The 16,888-nt window shown below is 38.8% G+C and overlaps 1 protein-coding gene across 3 annotated transcripts in view; it reads left to right on the top strand.

Annotated features, from left to right (window-relative positions):
- The first annotated feature begins 5,037 nt into the window (after positions 1 to 5,037).
- Positions 5,038 to 16,888, top strand: part of rock2a (rho-associated, coiled-coil containing protein kinase 2a) — a 39,744-nt gene continuing 27,893 nt past the window's right edge. For all 3 annotated transcript variants that reach the window (XR_006008594.1, XM_041971297.1, XM_041971298.1), the window contains exon 1: positions 5,038 to 5,901. Coding sequence is in view for 2 of the 3 variants with exons in the window: in XM_041971297.1 (XP_041827231.1) it covers positions 5,803 to 5,901 (99 nt within the window). In the remaining variant the exon portion in view is untranslated. The remainder of the gene's footprint in view (positions 5,902 to 16,888) is intronic.

The following is a 16,888-nucleotide window of genomic DNA, read 5'->3' as shown; positions in this document are numbered from 1 at the left end:
AGCAGTGCCAGTGGTCATTGAAGCACTGGGGGCCGTCTCCCCCACACTGTCTCCAACAGAGAAACATCAGACATCTCCATCCAGAAGAGTACAGTCCTAGGAACAGCTAAGATACAACATAGGAACCATCTGGTAGAGGACACGAGCTTGAGATGAATAGCCACCCAGCCTACCTGTCATGATCTGTGGTGTGGGGCTCAGTTTTTCCAGCTGCCCTGAACGCCTCATCTCCACCAGCTCTTGATTAGGGCTGATGCACTACACCTGTACCAAGCCCTATATATACAGCTCTGTGACATCCCTCCAGTGCCAGATCGTCTTGGTTCTTCCCTGCACGTTTCCAGCCTGTATATTCCTGCCTTCCTACCCGCCTGACGTTGACCTGATTTTGACCTGGTTGACCGGATTTTGACCTGGATTTTGGTTCTGCCTGCTCCCTGTCTGGTACTCTGCCCTGATTTATTATTTGGATATCTTGGCTTTCTGACCCCTGGATTGTCTTTAGGATTGGATTTTGGATTACGGACTGAACTATCTGCACCCCAAGACAGGACTAGCCATCCCGGCCTCTGTGTCCTCTTATTCTGGGCCCCTGCCAGAAACCTGTATCCCTCCTCTAACCTCTCCTCTGTTCGGCAGCTTTTCCTCCCGCAGTCAACCTCCCGGCGGCCCTTCTCTGTTCACTGGATGAAACATTCTGTGCCCTGTTGGATTCCACTGCTGGTACGTTACCTCATACTCCCTCTTTGAGTTCTCATCAGCAGCCTGCCTTCTAACTGCCGTCTTGTGTGTCCACAGACCCTGAGCGGAGAAAAGCCGGAGCGCACATTTTCAGTATTCATCTCTGTACAATAAATATCTTAAACCCATCCCTGGGAAACTGAGTATTTTTGAGTCCACCCATCCGAAGCATGACACTACCCAGGGAAAGATGGGAGGTTGGGTGAGGGAAGAGTTTATATATATGTGTGTGTGTGTGTGTGTGTGTGTGTATACAGATATTCAACCTACTGTCCTTAAATCTATCAATTCTGCATCAAATCAGTTAAACAGGTAATATGTCTTTACCACACTAACATGTCCATCAAGGGGTGACCTAAAGAAAAAAAAAAGCAGAAATCGAGGTGAAGTCAAAAATCCTCTTAGAAACACATAGTTTACTCTTGTAATAGATGTGTAAGAGGCAGCATTTGCAAGAAAACAACAATGATAGAACCATGCAGAGGGAGTGCTTTAAGATTTTAGGCAAAAAATGTCAGTGGCTAGTTGACAATGACAGAAAAATTATATACCAACCAAGGCTTTGTTAGTGTTTTAGTGGAACAGATTTTTCTCCTCAGCTTTAGCTGTCAAAGAAAAATCATGCTTGCTCATACAAAATGACAGATTTTCCCCCTCATTAATTATTGTTGTTATTTTGCTGCCCACCGTATATAAAAAGTATTAATCCTTTTCCCAAATTTTACTCAGTCGTGATTAATCATGTGATAAGGCATTAATTTGTAAAATGTCTCATCTGGTTGTGAATTTCCTTCTGTAGCTGAACAGGTTTGCTTAAAACGTGCACGTCAGTGAAAAGCTGCAGTGTGAGGAACCGCCTTGTTTAGCAGTTTAACACCTTTTTTATTTTTGACGGCACTTTGCTAATGTTGTCTGTCAAGGCAACATCATATCGACTTTCAGTGAGTGCTCTTTTTGCTGGAAAAATTATGTTTCTATAAGAGCGTGTCTATATGCTCTAGAAACATGCCTACTCCTGCTCGTGCAAACTACGAGCTCCAAGAAAAGAAAATACAAACATGCATCACCTCCTACTGGTGACACTGGATTGTTTCCAAACATTTAGCTCGCAAAGGCCTTAAGTTGTTGTGCTATTTTACTAAACAGAGAGCAACAATGCAAATATAAAAACATGCATTTGTGATTTTTATTTTAGATTATATAGAAACATCAGCACTAGTCATATTCCAGTAAACTTTAAATATCATAATCAAATGCTGTTGTACTGATATAATAATTTATTTTTATTTGGCTAATTTCACTTTTCATAAACCGGGGAAAGCTACAGGTGTAGCTGCTGCTTATGTTTTTTTGTTTGTTTGTTTTGATTGAACAGCTGATGATGTTGCTTTCTATCTGGTGTATCTCTATCTGTCAGGAATCATGTTTGTTAAGCTTTTTTTTTTTTTTGTTGTGTCTCTATTTTTGCTTCTTGTGTGGCTTGGAACATCCTGCTTGGTGTGGTGGTGGTGCTAATGGGAAATTTGACTCACCTGCCATAGATCACCTCAGTCTACCTTCATAAGCTAGAATTGAATTTTTTTTTTCATAAAAAATCCCAGTTCAGACAGGAGTTAACTATCCACGAGCCAGTTTTTTCCTGCCACATCACCACCATCTCTGCTTTAATTATTTTAAGTTTAAGTTTTTTAAGTTATTTTTATTTTTTAACTTGGTTTCTTCAGGTCTCACACTTCACTACAATAAACATTTGTTTTTCTTTACCTACCTGCTCCTTCCTGGGTGTCTGGCCTGTCTTTCTGTAAGCCCTATTATCTCCTTTTTCTTCCCGTCACCCTCCTTTTCTATTCTGTTCATTCTGTCTTTTCTCCAGCCCCTTGCAGTCTTTGGCTGCAAGAGATTGAAATAATGCCTGAGCAAACACAGTATTTCTTTGCGAAACTTTTAACAAAATATATTTAGCAGCACAAGTGTTAATAAGTAGTACATAAAGATGTCTCAAATCTAAACAAGAAAATGGACAGTCTGCGGAGGTTTGAAAATGGGTAATATAAACCAATGAATATTACAAGCCTGTAAAAATGACCAATGAAAAATATAGCAGAAAAATAAACTGAAGAGCAATCTTGTCCAATTTTTGTCATAGGACTTAGTCATCAGTTATGGATCTTATACAGTTCTTTATGATGCATCAAATAATAGTTGGTGAGAGGTCTGGACTGCAGGCAGGCCAGTTCAGCACCTAGAATCTTCCACTATGAAGCCATGCTGTTGTAATAGATGCAGTATTCAGGTAGAATTGTCTTGCTGGTCCAAACAATGTTCAGTGAACAGTATATGGATCAGGTTATTATCCAGATGCAGGTGATGAAGGACTTCACTTTTAGAACCTGTTCATGTGCTATAGGTAGTCTTCTAGGCCTGACACTTCCTTTGTTTTCTCCCACATGTACAGTTCAGTGCACACCACGCAAAGATGTGCTAAAGAGTTGGCTAATAGTTCAAACTGTTAAGTTTGGCATTGTTCATTAAAGCAACTGAAGATATAGAAACAAATATGCCTTTTGAGAGGCTTCCAGTATGAAAAGTGCCTAAATATATAATTAAAAACTGGTTCTTTACTAAGTTGTTTGTTATATGTTGACACAACAATTGAGTTAGGCCTTTATTATGCTTGAATGAATCATAGGTCAGTGCTAATAGTCCTAACAAACAGAAACAAGGTACAAACACTGGACTGAAAATAGCCAATGTCTGAAGGAAAACTTTGAAAAACCTCCAGAATGCCCAGAGAATCACTTTAAGTTTACAAGCTCTTATTCATTTTTCATGTGAAATTTACAGAAAATGTAAAAAGGTCATGCAACACTGCTATTATTACATGACTATAGAATATGAAAGTAAATTTATGTACCTAAAAACAGTGATGGTTACACCAAAACATAAAATAATGGTCTAATGATGTGAAAATGTGAACAGTATGATGAAGAGGACTGGTTAGATACAAGCTGTCATTGAACCAGGGCATTTAATGGTCGATTGATGGTTCAGGTTTTGGGGGTTTTGGAGTTAATCACCATGTTAGAGAACATGTTGTGCAATGAATACTAAAACTGTTTTACTTGTGCATTCGAAAGTTCAGAAAAGGTAAAATGAATTTTACCTGTACCTGCTTTCTAGCTGCATTCTGACAACATGCAAAACTTATATATTAAAAAACTATTCCCTAAACCTTTCCTTATATTGCCAATGTTGGGGATGTCTACAATGATCACAACAGCTTCTCCTCTACTGCATTTCCATGATCACAATGTCCGGTTGGCTGGCCATTACCAATTACCAATTCTTTGGTCTGTATCTGAAAGTCCCAAAGGATCTTAGCGCTCTCATTCTCCACCACCCTGAGAGGTGCTAGACCTAGGGGGTCTCCAGTCCATATTCTGCACAAATGTTTCTGTATACTATGTCAACTACCTGGTTTTAGTGTTTTGTGTATTCTTTTCATGCCAGTATTTTACACCTTGTTGTTTGGTGCTGGATTGTTTCAGAAGCCTCTTTGCACAGCCTGCACCTGCTTGGTGTGGTAGATCTGGTGCTCAAGGCTTGCTCCTGTGCTGCTATGATTAGCGCTTCTTTGCTGTCCTTCAGCCCAGGCCTCTCTAGCCAATGGTAGATATGTTCATATCCACCACTTCAGCTGTCAGTGGTCCACGATGGTTTCTCCAACTTCTTTCCCTCCAGTTTCCATTTCCCTAAAACAGTCACTTAGTGCTTCATCCCTTGCAACCATCTTCTGATGTATTTGTAAAGCTTGGATGTTTCATCTTGGATAGCGGCTCTGATGCTCACTAGGACTCTGTCTCCCTCTTTGTACTTAGTACCTTTGGATACTGGATTTGGGATGAAATCCTCCATGGATGGTGAGCAGCTTTCACGGGTCTGCTTATTATCCAAGCAGAATATCTGATCACTGGAAGGGCATAGCTGTTAATTGCCCAAATCTTGTTACCATTGAGCCATTCAGGACTTGCTTCACTCATTGCAGGCATCTGGTTGTACACACACACACACACACACACACAGGTATATATATATATATATATATATATATATATATATATATATATATATATATGTATAAGCTGTATGAAAAGTGCCAAAAAATATTAGTTCTGGCTGCTAACTTTGTTGTTTTCCGCCTAGCTGAAATAAACATTGGTGGACAAGACAGGTGGATTATGGGTAACTGAGTCCTGCATGTGTTGCCGTGAGGGGGAGGAGAGAGACTCCAGCCTCCGTGTGTAGTGTAGCCGTGAGTTCAGTGAAGAATTCAGCTGCTGGAGGACTTTTCGTCGTAGATAACAAACAAACAAAAGTATATACATTATTTTTTGTGGCTACATTCAGGAACGTGGATGAAACCAGGAAGGCAAAAACGACAATGCGAAAAGAAATTCAGGAAGAGAGTGTTTGCTTATTAAAAATTCAGCGCGGGAGAAGAGACATTATCGACCTTTCAGAAGACTTGTGGCAGCTCTAAGGATAAACTTCAACTAACGGGCGTCACGTACCATTGAATGGGGTGAAACAAAGCGGAATTTTCTCTGGAAACTACGAACCCAAAGCATTTTCAAGCGGCCAAAAACCCACGGGGAAAGGGGAGGAGAGGGGAGCAAAGAAAACGCCCTGCTGCCTGTTGCTGCTATCTCCAAATTCAAACTTTATCGACGAGTTGGCAAAAAATGTATCTTTCATTCAACGGAGGTGAAAATGCAAAAACAGCGTCGTCTTTATTAGCTTAAAACCAAAGCCATAGCTTGGCGAAGGCCCGCACATTTGGGAGTTTTGTGAGTCTTCCTTCTTTTTTTCGTTGGGAATATTTTCTCCTCGTTGTGCACACTATTCCTGTTGGAAGCGATTTGGGTGGGCTGAGTGCCCAAGGCTGCTCCGCTAGGCCTACGGCCATTAGCCAGGAACAAAGAGGACACCCATGTAAACTTAGTTAAGGAAAAGCCTCTTTATATTTTCTAATTCAACTTTTTAAGTAGCGACGCCGCAGTCATGTCGCTGGGCGCCGAGAAGAGGATGGAAAACCGGCTGAAGAAGCTGGAGGACATGATCAGAGACCCCAGATCTGCCATAAACTTGGAAAGTTTGCTGGTGAGTCAAGTGGGATACAGCTCATAGATTATTAATGATGAAAAGCAAGACACGTATGCACACACTTGAGTAACATTATGCTGCTAGCGTCAATACCATTTCCCATAATATTATTCTAATAATGTTAGCTTTTACTTGCTGTTAGCATTGTTTCTCAAGTTAACTTTTTCAAGTTTAAAATGCCTTTAAAAAAGATCAGTTATTAAGGTTCTTAAACATGAAATAGGATAATAATTTTTTAAAAAGCAAACAGAATGAGATCAACAGGGTAGATGTACAGCAGGCAGGCCTGATTAATAGTTAAGACGGAGTGCAGACAGTGCAGTTTGGGGCTCTTTGAAGCGTGTCTACAGATTAGGATTAACTTGTGGAGAATGTCCTTCTTGGTATGCTCAGGAAAAACTAATATTTCCGGCCAAAACTCCGTCCTGGTTAAAAGTTGGGCCCACTGAACCCCTTTTAGGTTTACATAAGTACAACATTTGTGGGCTTTGTTAATAGGCTGATTTCCATCACTTGTGGAGCTTTTTTGCTCTAGTGAATTGCATTGTTTATTTTTGGTATATGATCTTGGAAATTTCCCCCAAACAACAGGGTAAGTACCTTTAACAAAAAAGGACAATCACCAAAACTGCACAACTACATTAAGTATGCATACTTTGGCACAATCAGCTCCCAGAAATGCACACATTGACTCCACTAGCCAACCCATTTGTAATCTTTAATCTACTTTGGTTTTGTTCCTTAAATCTAAAGAAGCCAGTTGCATTTTCTGTAAATTGTCTCTCGAAGATCTGCAGTTGTTTGCACACATGCATCTTTATCTTTGAGTAAAAATATTTCTTTGGGTCCAAAGTTATTAACTACTATCTGCATGTGACAATTCATTCAGCAGGTTCAATGCCATGAAAGAAAAGCACAAATCACTCTGACGGATGGATGGATGTAGAGCACTATATGAAGCCAGAATATTGTATCTGCATATTATGTTTCCTCTACTGAAACAGTTGCATGAATCCATGAGATACAGAGCCATGAAAAATCTTGGTCTTCTTTTTTAAAAGGCTGAATTGTTTCGCTGTATAAAAAGTTATGGTACTTGACAAAGACTGTTACGTCACGGTTTCATATGGAAGTGCAGCAGATGTACCCACTGAGCTCTGAGTTGCATAAGCCAGTGGAAAAATCCTTCCATTACACCAGTTTATATCATAACTTTGGACGTAAATGTGAAAGAAGATCCCAAAATTTCCAAAATAAATTGTCGTTCCAGTTGGTTATGGACATTTATCCAGAGGATTTAACAGCTTTAGACTTGAGGACAGCTAAAATCAGTATATATTGTCTGATCGCACTCATCAGATGTCTTACATCTCCCTGGATACAAGATATTTTCAGACCTCTATCTCTCAGTAATCCTTAATCAACATTTGTGAGATATTTTTCCTGGATTTGGTTTGTTTTTCTGAGCTCTCTAACTAGATCTGATGGAGGGCAAGCTCTCTGTCTCTGTTAAAAAGCATCACTGCTCACCCCTTTTTTACAGGCCTGATTTTGCACAGGACCCCCTCTCCAGTCCCCCTTTCCACATATTATGAGGCATTCCTGGTCTTCCATTAAAACATTTAGCAGAGAACTTGCTTGAGCATTGGTGGTGTTTACTTCCTGGACATGAGCAGGGAAGAAGGAGGTGTTGAGTGTTTGAGACAAAAGCTGAGTGGGAAGCATGCGTAGGAGAGAACAGGCTGCAGTTTTCCATTTTTAGCAGCCTTGCTGCTGTTGTTAGGACCAAGAAGTTTTGCTGGTCAGGGTGGAATTCAAACAGAGTGCTTTGACATATCCTTTTTTGCAGGTGGAATAAAAACGCATTCTTGAAGTGCCTTTGATAATTGCTCACAACCTTATATTTAGTAAATAATGAATCATATATCCTCTGGTATTGTAGCTTAGCAACAGCCAAAGAAAGAACACATCAGAACAAGCGTCATTTTTGACTTTTATTTAGTTTATTCAATTACTGCTTGGCAAAAATAAGTCAATAAGAAAGTTTAAGTTTGATTCTCCTGTGAAAAGTCTGTGGTCTGTTAAGAAACTCAGTCTGCTTCCTTATAGATGGCTAACCCTGCGGTATGGTAATCTGACATTTAAATTAGGAAACAGATGTTATCTGTAAGGGATCCCTAATTCTTCCATATTTCTAAAAACAATGAGGCTGACCAACAAATATCACAGAAGTGATGCTCTTAACTGCTTCACATTGTGGTTATAACACTTCTGAATCACTACATTGCCTCTATCAGTATTAATCAACAGGGACCAGGAGTCTAAGATAACTTTTTCCAGTAATAATCATTATTTGGCAGGACTAACCCACTGCTGACTGGTACTTGGGCATTATTTTTAGTTCCAAGCACAGGGAATAATTTTTGAGGGCAAGTGAAAAGAGCATTTTTAAGATAAAAATAAAAGTGGACACTTGATTGGAAGTCACTTAAGTTGCTTTCCTGGCGTTCTAAAGGAAATTACCTCATTGAGTAAATAGTTGGCAACTATATACGGGGCTCAAAGTCCCTACAAATGACTGCACTTTCCCCTTTCACTTTTTAGCCTTATCTCTTTTTTTCTGCTGCTCAGCTCCTCCTCTCAGGCTTGTTAAACATACTGCAGGTATTTTTACTGGAGCTTCATTTCAGTGTGTTTTGATTGTGCTGCAGACTTGCATAACCTGACGCACAGAGCTGGTGTGATGCCCCCCAAAACTTAATTCCTAACTTAAACAGTCACTGTCTCTATTCTGCACTAAATACCAAATTTTTTAAAGGTGTGTTTTTTCCAGTTTATCTTGGATCTCCAATCTCTGTTCCTCTCCATCTCTTGTTTTGCTGCCCCACCATGCATTGCTCCAACTGAACTTTTCTTAGCTCTGTGGGGAGGTGGGGACAACCCCTGCATGCCGTGCTCTCCGAGAGTCAGAGCCTGAGACTCTGCTTCTTCTCGGCAGCGCAGTCAGTTTTCTCTCAGGCACACAGCAGTAGTCCCAGCTTCAATTTGCTTGCTGGATAGAAACACTGCCTTATAAGGCACTGGGGACTGTGGCCTCGCCAATTTTTTTTTCCCCTTCAAAACAAACCAGTCTCTCTGCTCCACACCTCCTTTGGTGAGACAGTCGGGCCTCTTCGTGGTGTGTTTTTTTTTTTTTTTTTTTTCTCGTTTTTTTTGCTCCACTCCATTGAATGACACACAACGTCTCGTTGGGGTGCGAGCCCTCTGCAGTCTGAGAATTGCATCTTTTATGCAGCTTGTGGTCTAGATCAGGATTAATCAGCTGAAAAGTCCTAGCACTCAGCTGTGACGAGGGCAAAATTAAACCCATTATTTTTTTTCTGAATACTCAAGCAAATTTGGTATCAAAAGATTGTGTTCACATTTAGGCTAATATCCTGTTCTTTCTTGTAGTGATTTACATTAAAAAATACTTTTTATGTTGGTATTCACCATAACCCATAAATGTGAAACATCTGGTTTAGGATTGTTCTGATTCTGTTTTTTTCTGTCCGATACCAATTCTGAAACCTTGGGTTTAGGTATCTGCCGATACCAAGTACCGATCCAATACCTAAACCTTGGGTTTAGGTATCTGCCGATACCAAGTACCGATCCGATACTTGTGTTATTTTGTTAAGAGGTTTATTAAATTTGTATTTTAAATAATTTGTATTTATTAAAGACGGATGTATAATATTGTTGTTACCATCATTCAGTGGCCTAGCATAGCTTAAATTATAAAACATCAATTAACATGAGAATACAATGACTGCTGCTACGCTAATGCTAAATGTTAGCACAACAGTGACTCACATGCAGCTGCTTCTCAGTCTACCAACTTAAAACATTTGTCGCGCAAGATTGTGTAACGTCCTGTCTGTGTGGTGGTGTTGTTGCGGTTGGGCCAGAAAAAAAGAATTATGATTCTGTTTCCATGGTATTGGATGGGGTTTAGACAGAAAAACTCTGATATCGATTCAGGATTGGTGAGTATTTCCGATGCAAGTATCGATATCGGCCCACCTCTAATCTGGCTTGACTTATTTTATCAACAGTATTAAAAATGGATACCTTCAACGCCTTCAACGGCTTTATTTATTTATTTATTTTGCCCAAGTGTCCTGATTTCCCAATGAGGTCTAGGGTCCAGGGTACGTTAGGCAATTTAAGTCTGTTCAAGTATCTCTCCTCATTGTGTGTGCACATATAGTTGAACCAGTACTCTTGTGCTGCATCAGCTTAATCCGTTCTGCTTGTTCTGGGTGTATTATTTGTGCTTTAGCTGGTGTGAAACAAATAATTGTTTTAATGCTCTGATGCAAAGATTTATTTATTTATTTATTTGGTTATAATCAGTGCTTCCTCTCTATATTTGCACAGCTTATTTACACACAGCTTAACAAGGGCCTTGTCGTCTTAGCTGATTAAAGCATGCATTAATGTCTGAGTTTTAATGTTTTGTTTGCAAACATTTACCAGGCCTTATGAGGTATAACAGAGATAAAAATAACTGAAAATTCAACTGATTAGAAACATTCAACACTGCAAGCCCACCTCCATGGTTATGAGTCATCTCAAAAGAATTACCTCCATGTCGGGGTTGTTTTCAGGGAAATAAAATCTCCTCTGTAACTTAAATTAGCCTCTGGCTCCTGCAGTGGAAATGGAAGGGGTCCGCAACTTACCTATTAAGGACCCCCTAGCTTCTGGAAAAGGTCCCGGTGGTTGAAAAGCAGGCCATTACCTCTTATTTAGAAAACACTTGTCATCAAGCTGTGGTAACAACACTAATTTTGATCTGGTGTATTTATCAGGCTATACTTTTTGTTAGTGTTTTTTTAATGAAAAAAAGAACAGTTGCACACATGGGAGGGAACGATAGCTTTTACTTTTTTGTTGAATTAGTCCTCTTGTTTTTTATTTGGATCCTTTGTAGTCCCATTATCTCTGCCAGTTTTTGTTTATAGGAAATCATGTACATGTATCTTCTATGTTATAATTTTTTGTGAAGATCCATTTATATGATCAGACACTAAAATAAAATAAAGTTTAGTTTACCATAAGGCTTTACAAGCAGAAATAAAAAGTACTTTGTTTTATTTTTAATTGTCTTAAGTAGTTGCAAAACATTAATGATCTTTGGAAATGAATGGGAAAGTTTAACAAATGTTTTCTGGTCCCTGTAAAACAACAACATATAATGTTTAAATCTGCCACTGCTGTGAAAGTCGACAGCTAATGGACTTATAAATATTTGTGGTCAGCAATTTCATTTTACATTTATTTTATGTTCCTACGGCAGTGTGAACCCAGTAATAGTTTAATAATGAACATAAACCCTGTCAAGATGTTTTTTTAACACATTTTTTTAGGTTAGTGAAAAAAATGTTTTATCTAAGAATTACTGGGATCCGGTTTTTCATTCGACTTAAAGCCAGAGTTCCCACAGTCGGAGCCCTGCTTGGCTTTGCAGGTGATTACAGTGATTATTCAGAGTGATTGTAAATATTTACAGGACATTATGTAATTACTGTTAATATTTGCCACATTTTCACTTTTTCTTTGGATTAAAATAACAAGATAAAATGTGTTTGAAGAATATGTTGAGCGATAGCTGCACATCTTGTGTAGAACCAGACATTTGTCACATGCTGGTGATGCAGTTTGTGAGTTTTTATTTATTTCATTAGTAAGGTTACATTGAAGTTATGGTCCTGCTTTAATTTCTCTAAAACTAAACTGACTGTTTACCTGAGATCAGCTATCTGCAGCTTTTAATTCAAAATAAAAGTTGGGAAGCTGTGGAAAATGTAAAAAAAAACAAAAACAATGCAGTGATTAGTAAATCTCTTCAACACTAATTTATTCCCAGTAGGCAACGTAAACATGTCGGATGTTAAAAGTGAGACATTTTACCATTACATGGAAAATATTAACAAGTTGATGGCAGCAAGTGTCTGTAAAGATCTGGGAAATAAGGAGACAAGTTGCTGGAGTTTTGGGACATGGGGGTGTCTGCAGTTAGCGTTGGCCAGTTGTGTGGGATCTGTTGTCCTCAGACTTCCCGCTGCTGCATGCCATGGTGTTTTTCTTTTGTGTTCTGCTCACGCTGTGACTGCGTCACTTCTGACGTTTTAATGGGAGATGTTAAAATGGTGGAAGGGATGCAGTTTTTTGCACATGTGCAGATGTAAAAAGAAAAACAAACCACATATAACGGTCTACATGCAGAGACATTGGAGTATTGAGAAGAAGTCTATGTATTAATCTGGTTTTTCATTATTGGTTAACTGCCATTATCTGATAACGGTTATCAGATTTAGCTGTCTAGATTGCCACGTAAATTCTCTAATAACCACAGGAATCAGAACATTTTGTGTGTGGATGTAAACGGGCTCATCGATGAAGCTTCACAGATGTGGAAGCTGCCCACGCATTAATGCAACCCCATACCATCAGAGGTATGCAGGCTTTTGAACTGTCCAGTGATAACAAGCTAGATGCTCCCTCTCCTTTTTAGCCTGCAAGACATGGCGTCCACTGTTTCCACAAGAAATTTCACATTTTGATCCGTCTGACCACTGAGCAGTTTTCCACTTTGCTTCAGACAATTTTAAAATTACTTAGGTCCAGAGAAGAAGGTAGGATTTCTGGATTACATTCACATATGGTTTCTTCTTTGCATTATAGAGCTTTAACCTGAATGTGTGGCTTGCACTGTGAACTGTGTTAACAGACAGTGATTTCTGGAAGTGCTTCTGAACCTATGCAGTGATTTGTCTGGTTTTAATTCAGTGCTGCCTGAAAACCCCTTGTCCCATGCGCACAGAGATTCCTCCAGATTTTCTGAATATTTTCATGATATACAACATAGATGGTTGTATCTACACAATCTTCACAATCTTACAAAACATTTTCCTGAAATTGCTCCAGAATTTTTTAAACACAGTCTGTCCATCTTTACATTTTAGCGGCTCTGGCTCTCTGTAATGCTCCTTTTCTACCTGGTCATGTTACTGACTTGTTGCCAATTAAACTAGTTGTCAAATGCTCATCCAGTTCTCGAGTTTTTTAAGGTACTTTTCCAGCCTTTAACTTGCTTCTATTTCAGCTTTTTTGAGATGTGTTGCTGCCATCAAATTCAAAATGATCAAATATTTTAATGAAGTCTCAGTTTTAACATCTGATATGTTGATTATGTTCTATAGGGAATAGAATATAGGTTTATGAGATGTTTTTATTTACATTTTACAAAGTGTCTCAACTTTTTGGGAATTTGAGTTGTACATTGCATAAATATAATAATAATGTCAGAGAACCAAAATTTATGGTGAGTCTTGTTATTTGCTTTGTAACTTAAATATTATTTAGAAAAAGAAAAAAAAATCCACACACATTAAAAAACACATGATAGCACCTTGATATTTTTATATATAGTTAGCAATAGTGTTTTGTTTAAAGTCTTCACCCTGTGTTTGAGTGTTAAAGAGTTTGATACCTGAGATTTTTGTACTTTTTGTCTCACATGAATGAGAATTGCAGAGAACATGAGATTCCCACACACAACACAAAAGCCATCCATCTGGTCTCATAATTCCATCTCAGCCTGATGGTGAAACACACCTTCCTACACACTTTCACACTCACACACACATATGCATGGGCTCGGACAATCGTTTTCACAAGCAAACACATTATTCACTTGATCTTAGCAACACACAAGCTGCATTGTGCACAGCTAGCAGCAACAACAGAGCACATTACCAAACAACTTCGGATTGTCAGCGAGTTCATATAGCTTTCATTTCCTTAGCAAACCCAAACAAGAACATTTGTGCCTGGTTGGGCTCAGACCAGCAGTGTTTTCAGCAGCTGGCAGTTATAAGTCAAACAGATTGCGCCAATACTAACAGCATTTATACACAAAATTCGCCTTGTTCATGCCAGATGATTGAAACTGAGACCCAGCAAATTTAATCTTCTTAGAGTGAGAGGGTTCTTTATAGCAAGTGGCCGTACAAATCTATTTAATTGCAGGCAGGGAAACGGATTGTTAGATCATTTCACAAAACCTACGCAATTTTACTTGAAGAAAGCAAAGCCCTCACCAAAGCAAACCATTTTGCTCAAAATGTTTTGTGGTCTTGATTTGTACCTAATGAATTGGGTTCATTCAGGGCTCCAGATGGACTTTTCCATTTTTTAACCAGAACTACATTTAGAACTTTCCTCACAACACCTTTTAATGTTGGCTTTCCTGCTGTTGTTGACCGTCTAGTGTGACTCTCATCTAATAGACAGTGAATCTCACAGATTTAATAAACTAAAAAGGAAATGAATAACTTTGTTTACTCTTATCGTAACATCTGCAGCTCTTATCTGTTATGCTGGGTGGTGATGGGATCATAGAAACTATAACTAAAGCCAAGTTCACATGGAAAAGTGAAAAAAGAAGGCAGAAGTTAAATTCATAGTAAAAAAAAAAAAATCCTCTTCTGCTCTCAACAGCAGCTTTTGACTTGCAGCAATATGAATTTGACTGAAAGTTTAATTGGTCTTAATTCACTCTAAATAGACTCCATATAACAATCAAACATGCATGTTTTGACTATTTATTGAACCACAAACTGTGCCGTATTATCCAAGCTGCAGTCTTGTCCGTTTTTCCAACAGCTGTTTTAGCTACCAGCTGCTCATAAGTTTAGTATGTTAGAATAATCAGCTGACTGATAAATCCTTCTATCTTTGATATTAAGATAGATTTTAGATGCTTTTTGCAGCCCTGCTTGCATCTTTAATTGGCAGCCGTGTTCCCATCCTCACTGTTTGAACACAGCATGTGACAGTCTTCAAGTTAATGAAAATAATTTGTTCAAATCATATCCATGACTGAAACAAGCAAACCTCTTGTCCTCCTGACTCAGAATATCCCACACATTTTAGCTTGCATAATACACTAATTATAAAGATTATGACTCACTGGTGGTAGCTATCTAAAACACAGGTAACATGCAGCAGGACTTTATGTTCATGCAGTACCCTCGTTCATGTTTGTCCACAGTATGCTTTATAACAAAGCCTGGGTGCCAAAAATGTGAAGGGCACAGGAGCATGAGACAGAAATCTGTCAAAGACATGAGTAAGACATACTTTTGTTATTCCCCACAGAAACATTAGCGAGCACCGGATTCCTGCCGTTGTGTCTCTGAGAGTTTACGGGCCATGCCTGGCACGGTCCCCTCGCTTTGCCCGGCCCACCGTTTATCCGCACGACTATTTTTAAAACAGCTGGAATTTAATCAAAACATTAACTTTCTCCTGAGTCCTTTTAAAGCCCAGAGCAGCGCTGCTTGTTTTCTGTTCCAGATGCCTGGTGATGAGATGGGTATGAGGAGACGAGGAAGAGTTTTATTTTGGGGGGCGAAGAGATGGACTACAAAAACAGGGAGAGGCTACGATGTGAGACTTTAAATAGTTGGGTTATTTCCCTCTGTGTTTTGTGTCTTTCTTTTTAAAATCTTTGCATTCCTGACTGGCAGATCCACGTGGTTTTTATAGGGTGATAAAGAGTGGAAGCAGGCAAGGGGAGAGCAATCGCTCTGAAATGTCAACAGCAGGATGGATAAATAAAATGGAAAAGAATAGAATGTGCAGCTCTTATAAAACTCCTGCCTCTGCAGCTTCAACTGACTTCAACTCTTTGTATTTTGGAGGAGTTGCTAAGCAACCAGCAATAACCCACCAGCTGGATTAGAGTAAAGCAAAGATAAAGAGCCATCTAATGGATACATAACCGCTCATCCTGATAACACAGAGACTTTTTATCAGCTTATGGAGGCGTTACTGTTGTGTTCATGTAGCTGTACTGGGAAGGAAGCGACTACTTTGTCAAGCTGGACTATTAAAAAAAAATAGTAATAATTTCTTGGATCCAAACTTACTTTGGCCCCAGAATTGTCCATGACAACTAATTTTACTGTTTACTTGTTGAAACACAAAATCTCTTCCTCATATAAATGTTTTTTTTTTTTTTTCTTAATTTTGTTGACATGAAGCAGAAATCAGACATCCAGACTGAAAGCAGTCTGGAAAGCATCCAGACTGTTAAGACATGCAGTAAATGCTTTGCCTTTGGCATCACTCTTTTTACATTTACTCTTTTTAAACTTTTTTAAATTCCTGGTTCTGTTTATTTTGCATTCACATATAAACTTGAATTTAAATGAAAGTATTTGAGTCTTTTTATATGAGCTTTATGGATTAAATATTGACTATTCCCCCTGCATTTAGTAATGATATTTGACATATAACAGTGCTATTGCAAGCACATATGAGAAATTAGTGGTACAGGTGCCATTAATGGGAACATCTTGTGCACTTAAGCCTGCATTCACATTGATTGAAATGTATAAAACAAAATCAGGCATACATCACATGAAGCAGAGAGGCCTAAGTTTGTGCAGTGAAAGGAACTAGTTGGCACATTGACATGACAATGACGAAACGAAGTTCCGCTTTTCATGACACTTGTTTAGCCCTAAGTAAAGTCATTCCTCTGAGGTTATAGGTTGGAGCTGTAAGCAGTTTGTGTTTAGACAATACTAACTCCAAGTTACATTCATTCATTCAAGTAAATTGCCTTAAAAAGTAAATACACCTTCACCTTCCTGACAAATAACCCTCTTTTCCTTTGACGAGCCTCAGTTTTGAACCCTGGTTACAAATCAAACCTTGCCTAATGTAAGTTGAACCAATCATTGTCGTTCAGGAGGGTAAAATAAAGGATAACTGGAACAAGTCCAAGTCCAGCTATTCTTCCCCAGACACTCTTCAGTTATTTAATATTTATAAGCAGTCACTTTAACTAAGTAGCTGAGAAATGTTCCCTAGAGCCTGTTAATTAGTTGCTGTGTGTTGCCTTGTTTTCTTCTGCAACCACAAT

The sequence above is a fragment of the Melanotaenia boesemani genome, chromosome 20 (genome assembly GCF_017639745.1).
Source record: "Melanotaenia boesemani isolate fMelBoe1 chromosome 20, fMelBoe1.pri, whole genome shotgun sequence".
Lineage (NCBI taxonomy): Eukaryota > Metazoa > Chordata > Actinopteri > Atheriniformes > Melanotaeniidae > Melanotaenia > Melanotaenia boesemani.
The sequence above is the reverse complement of the archived record's forward strand: the minus strand, read 5'-3'. Positions and strand labels throughout refer to the sequence as shown.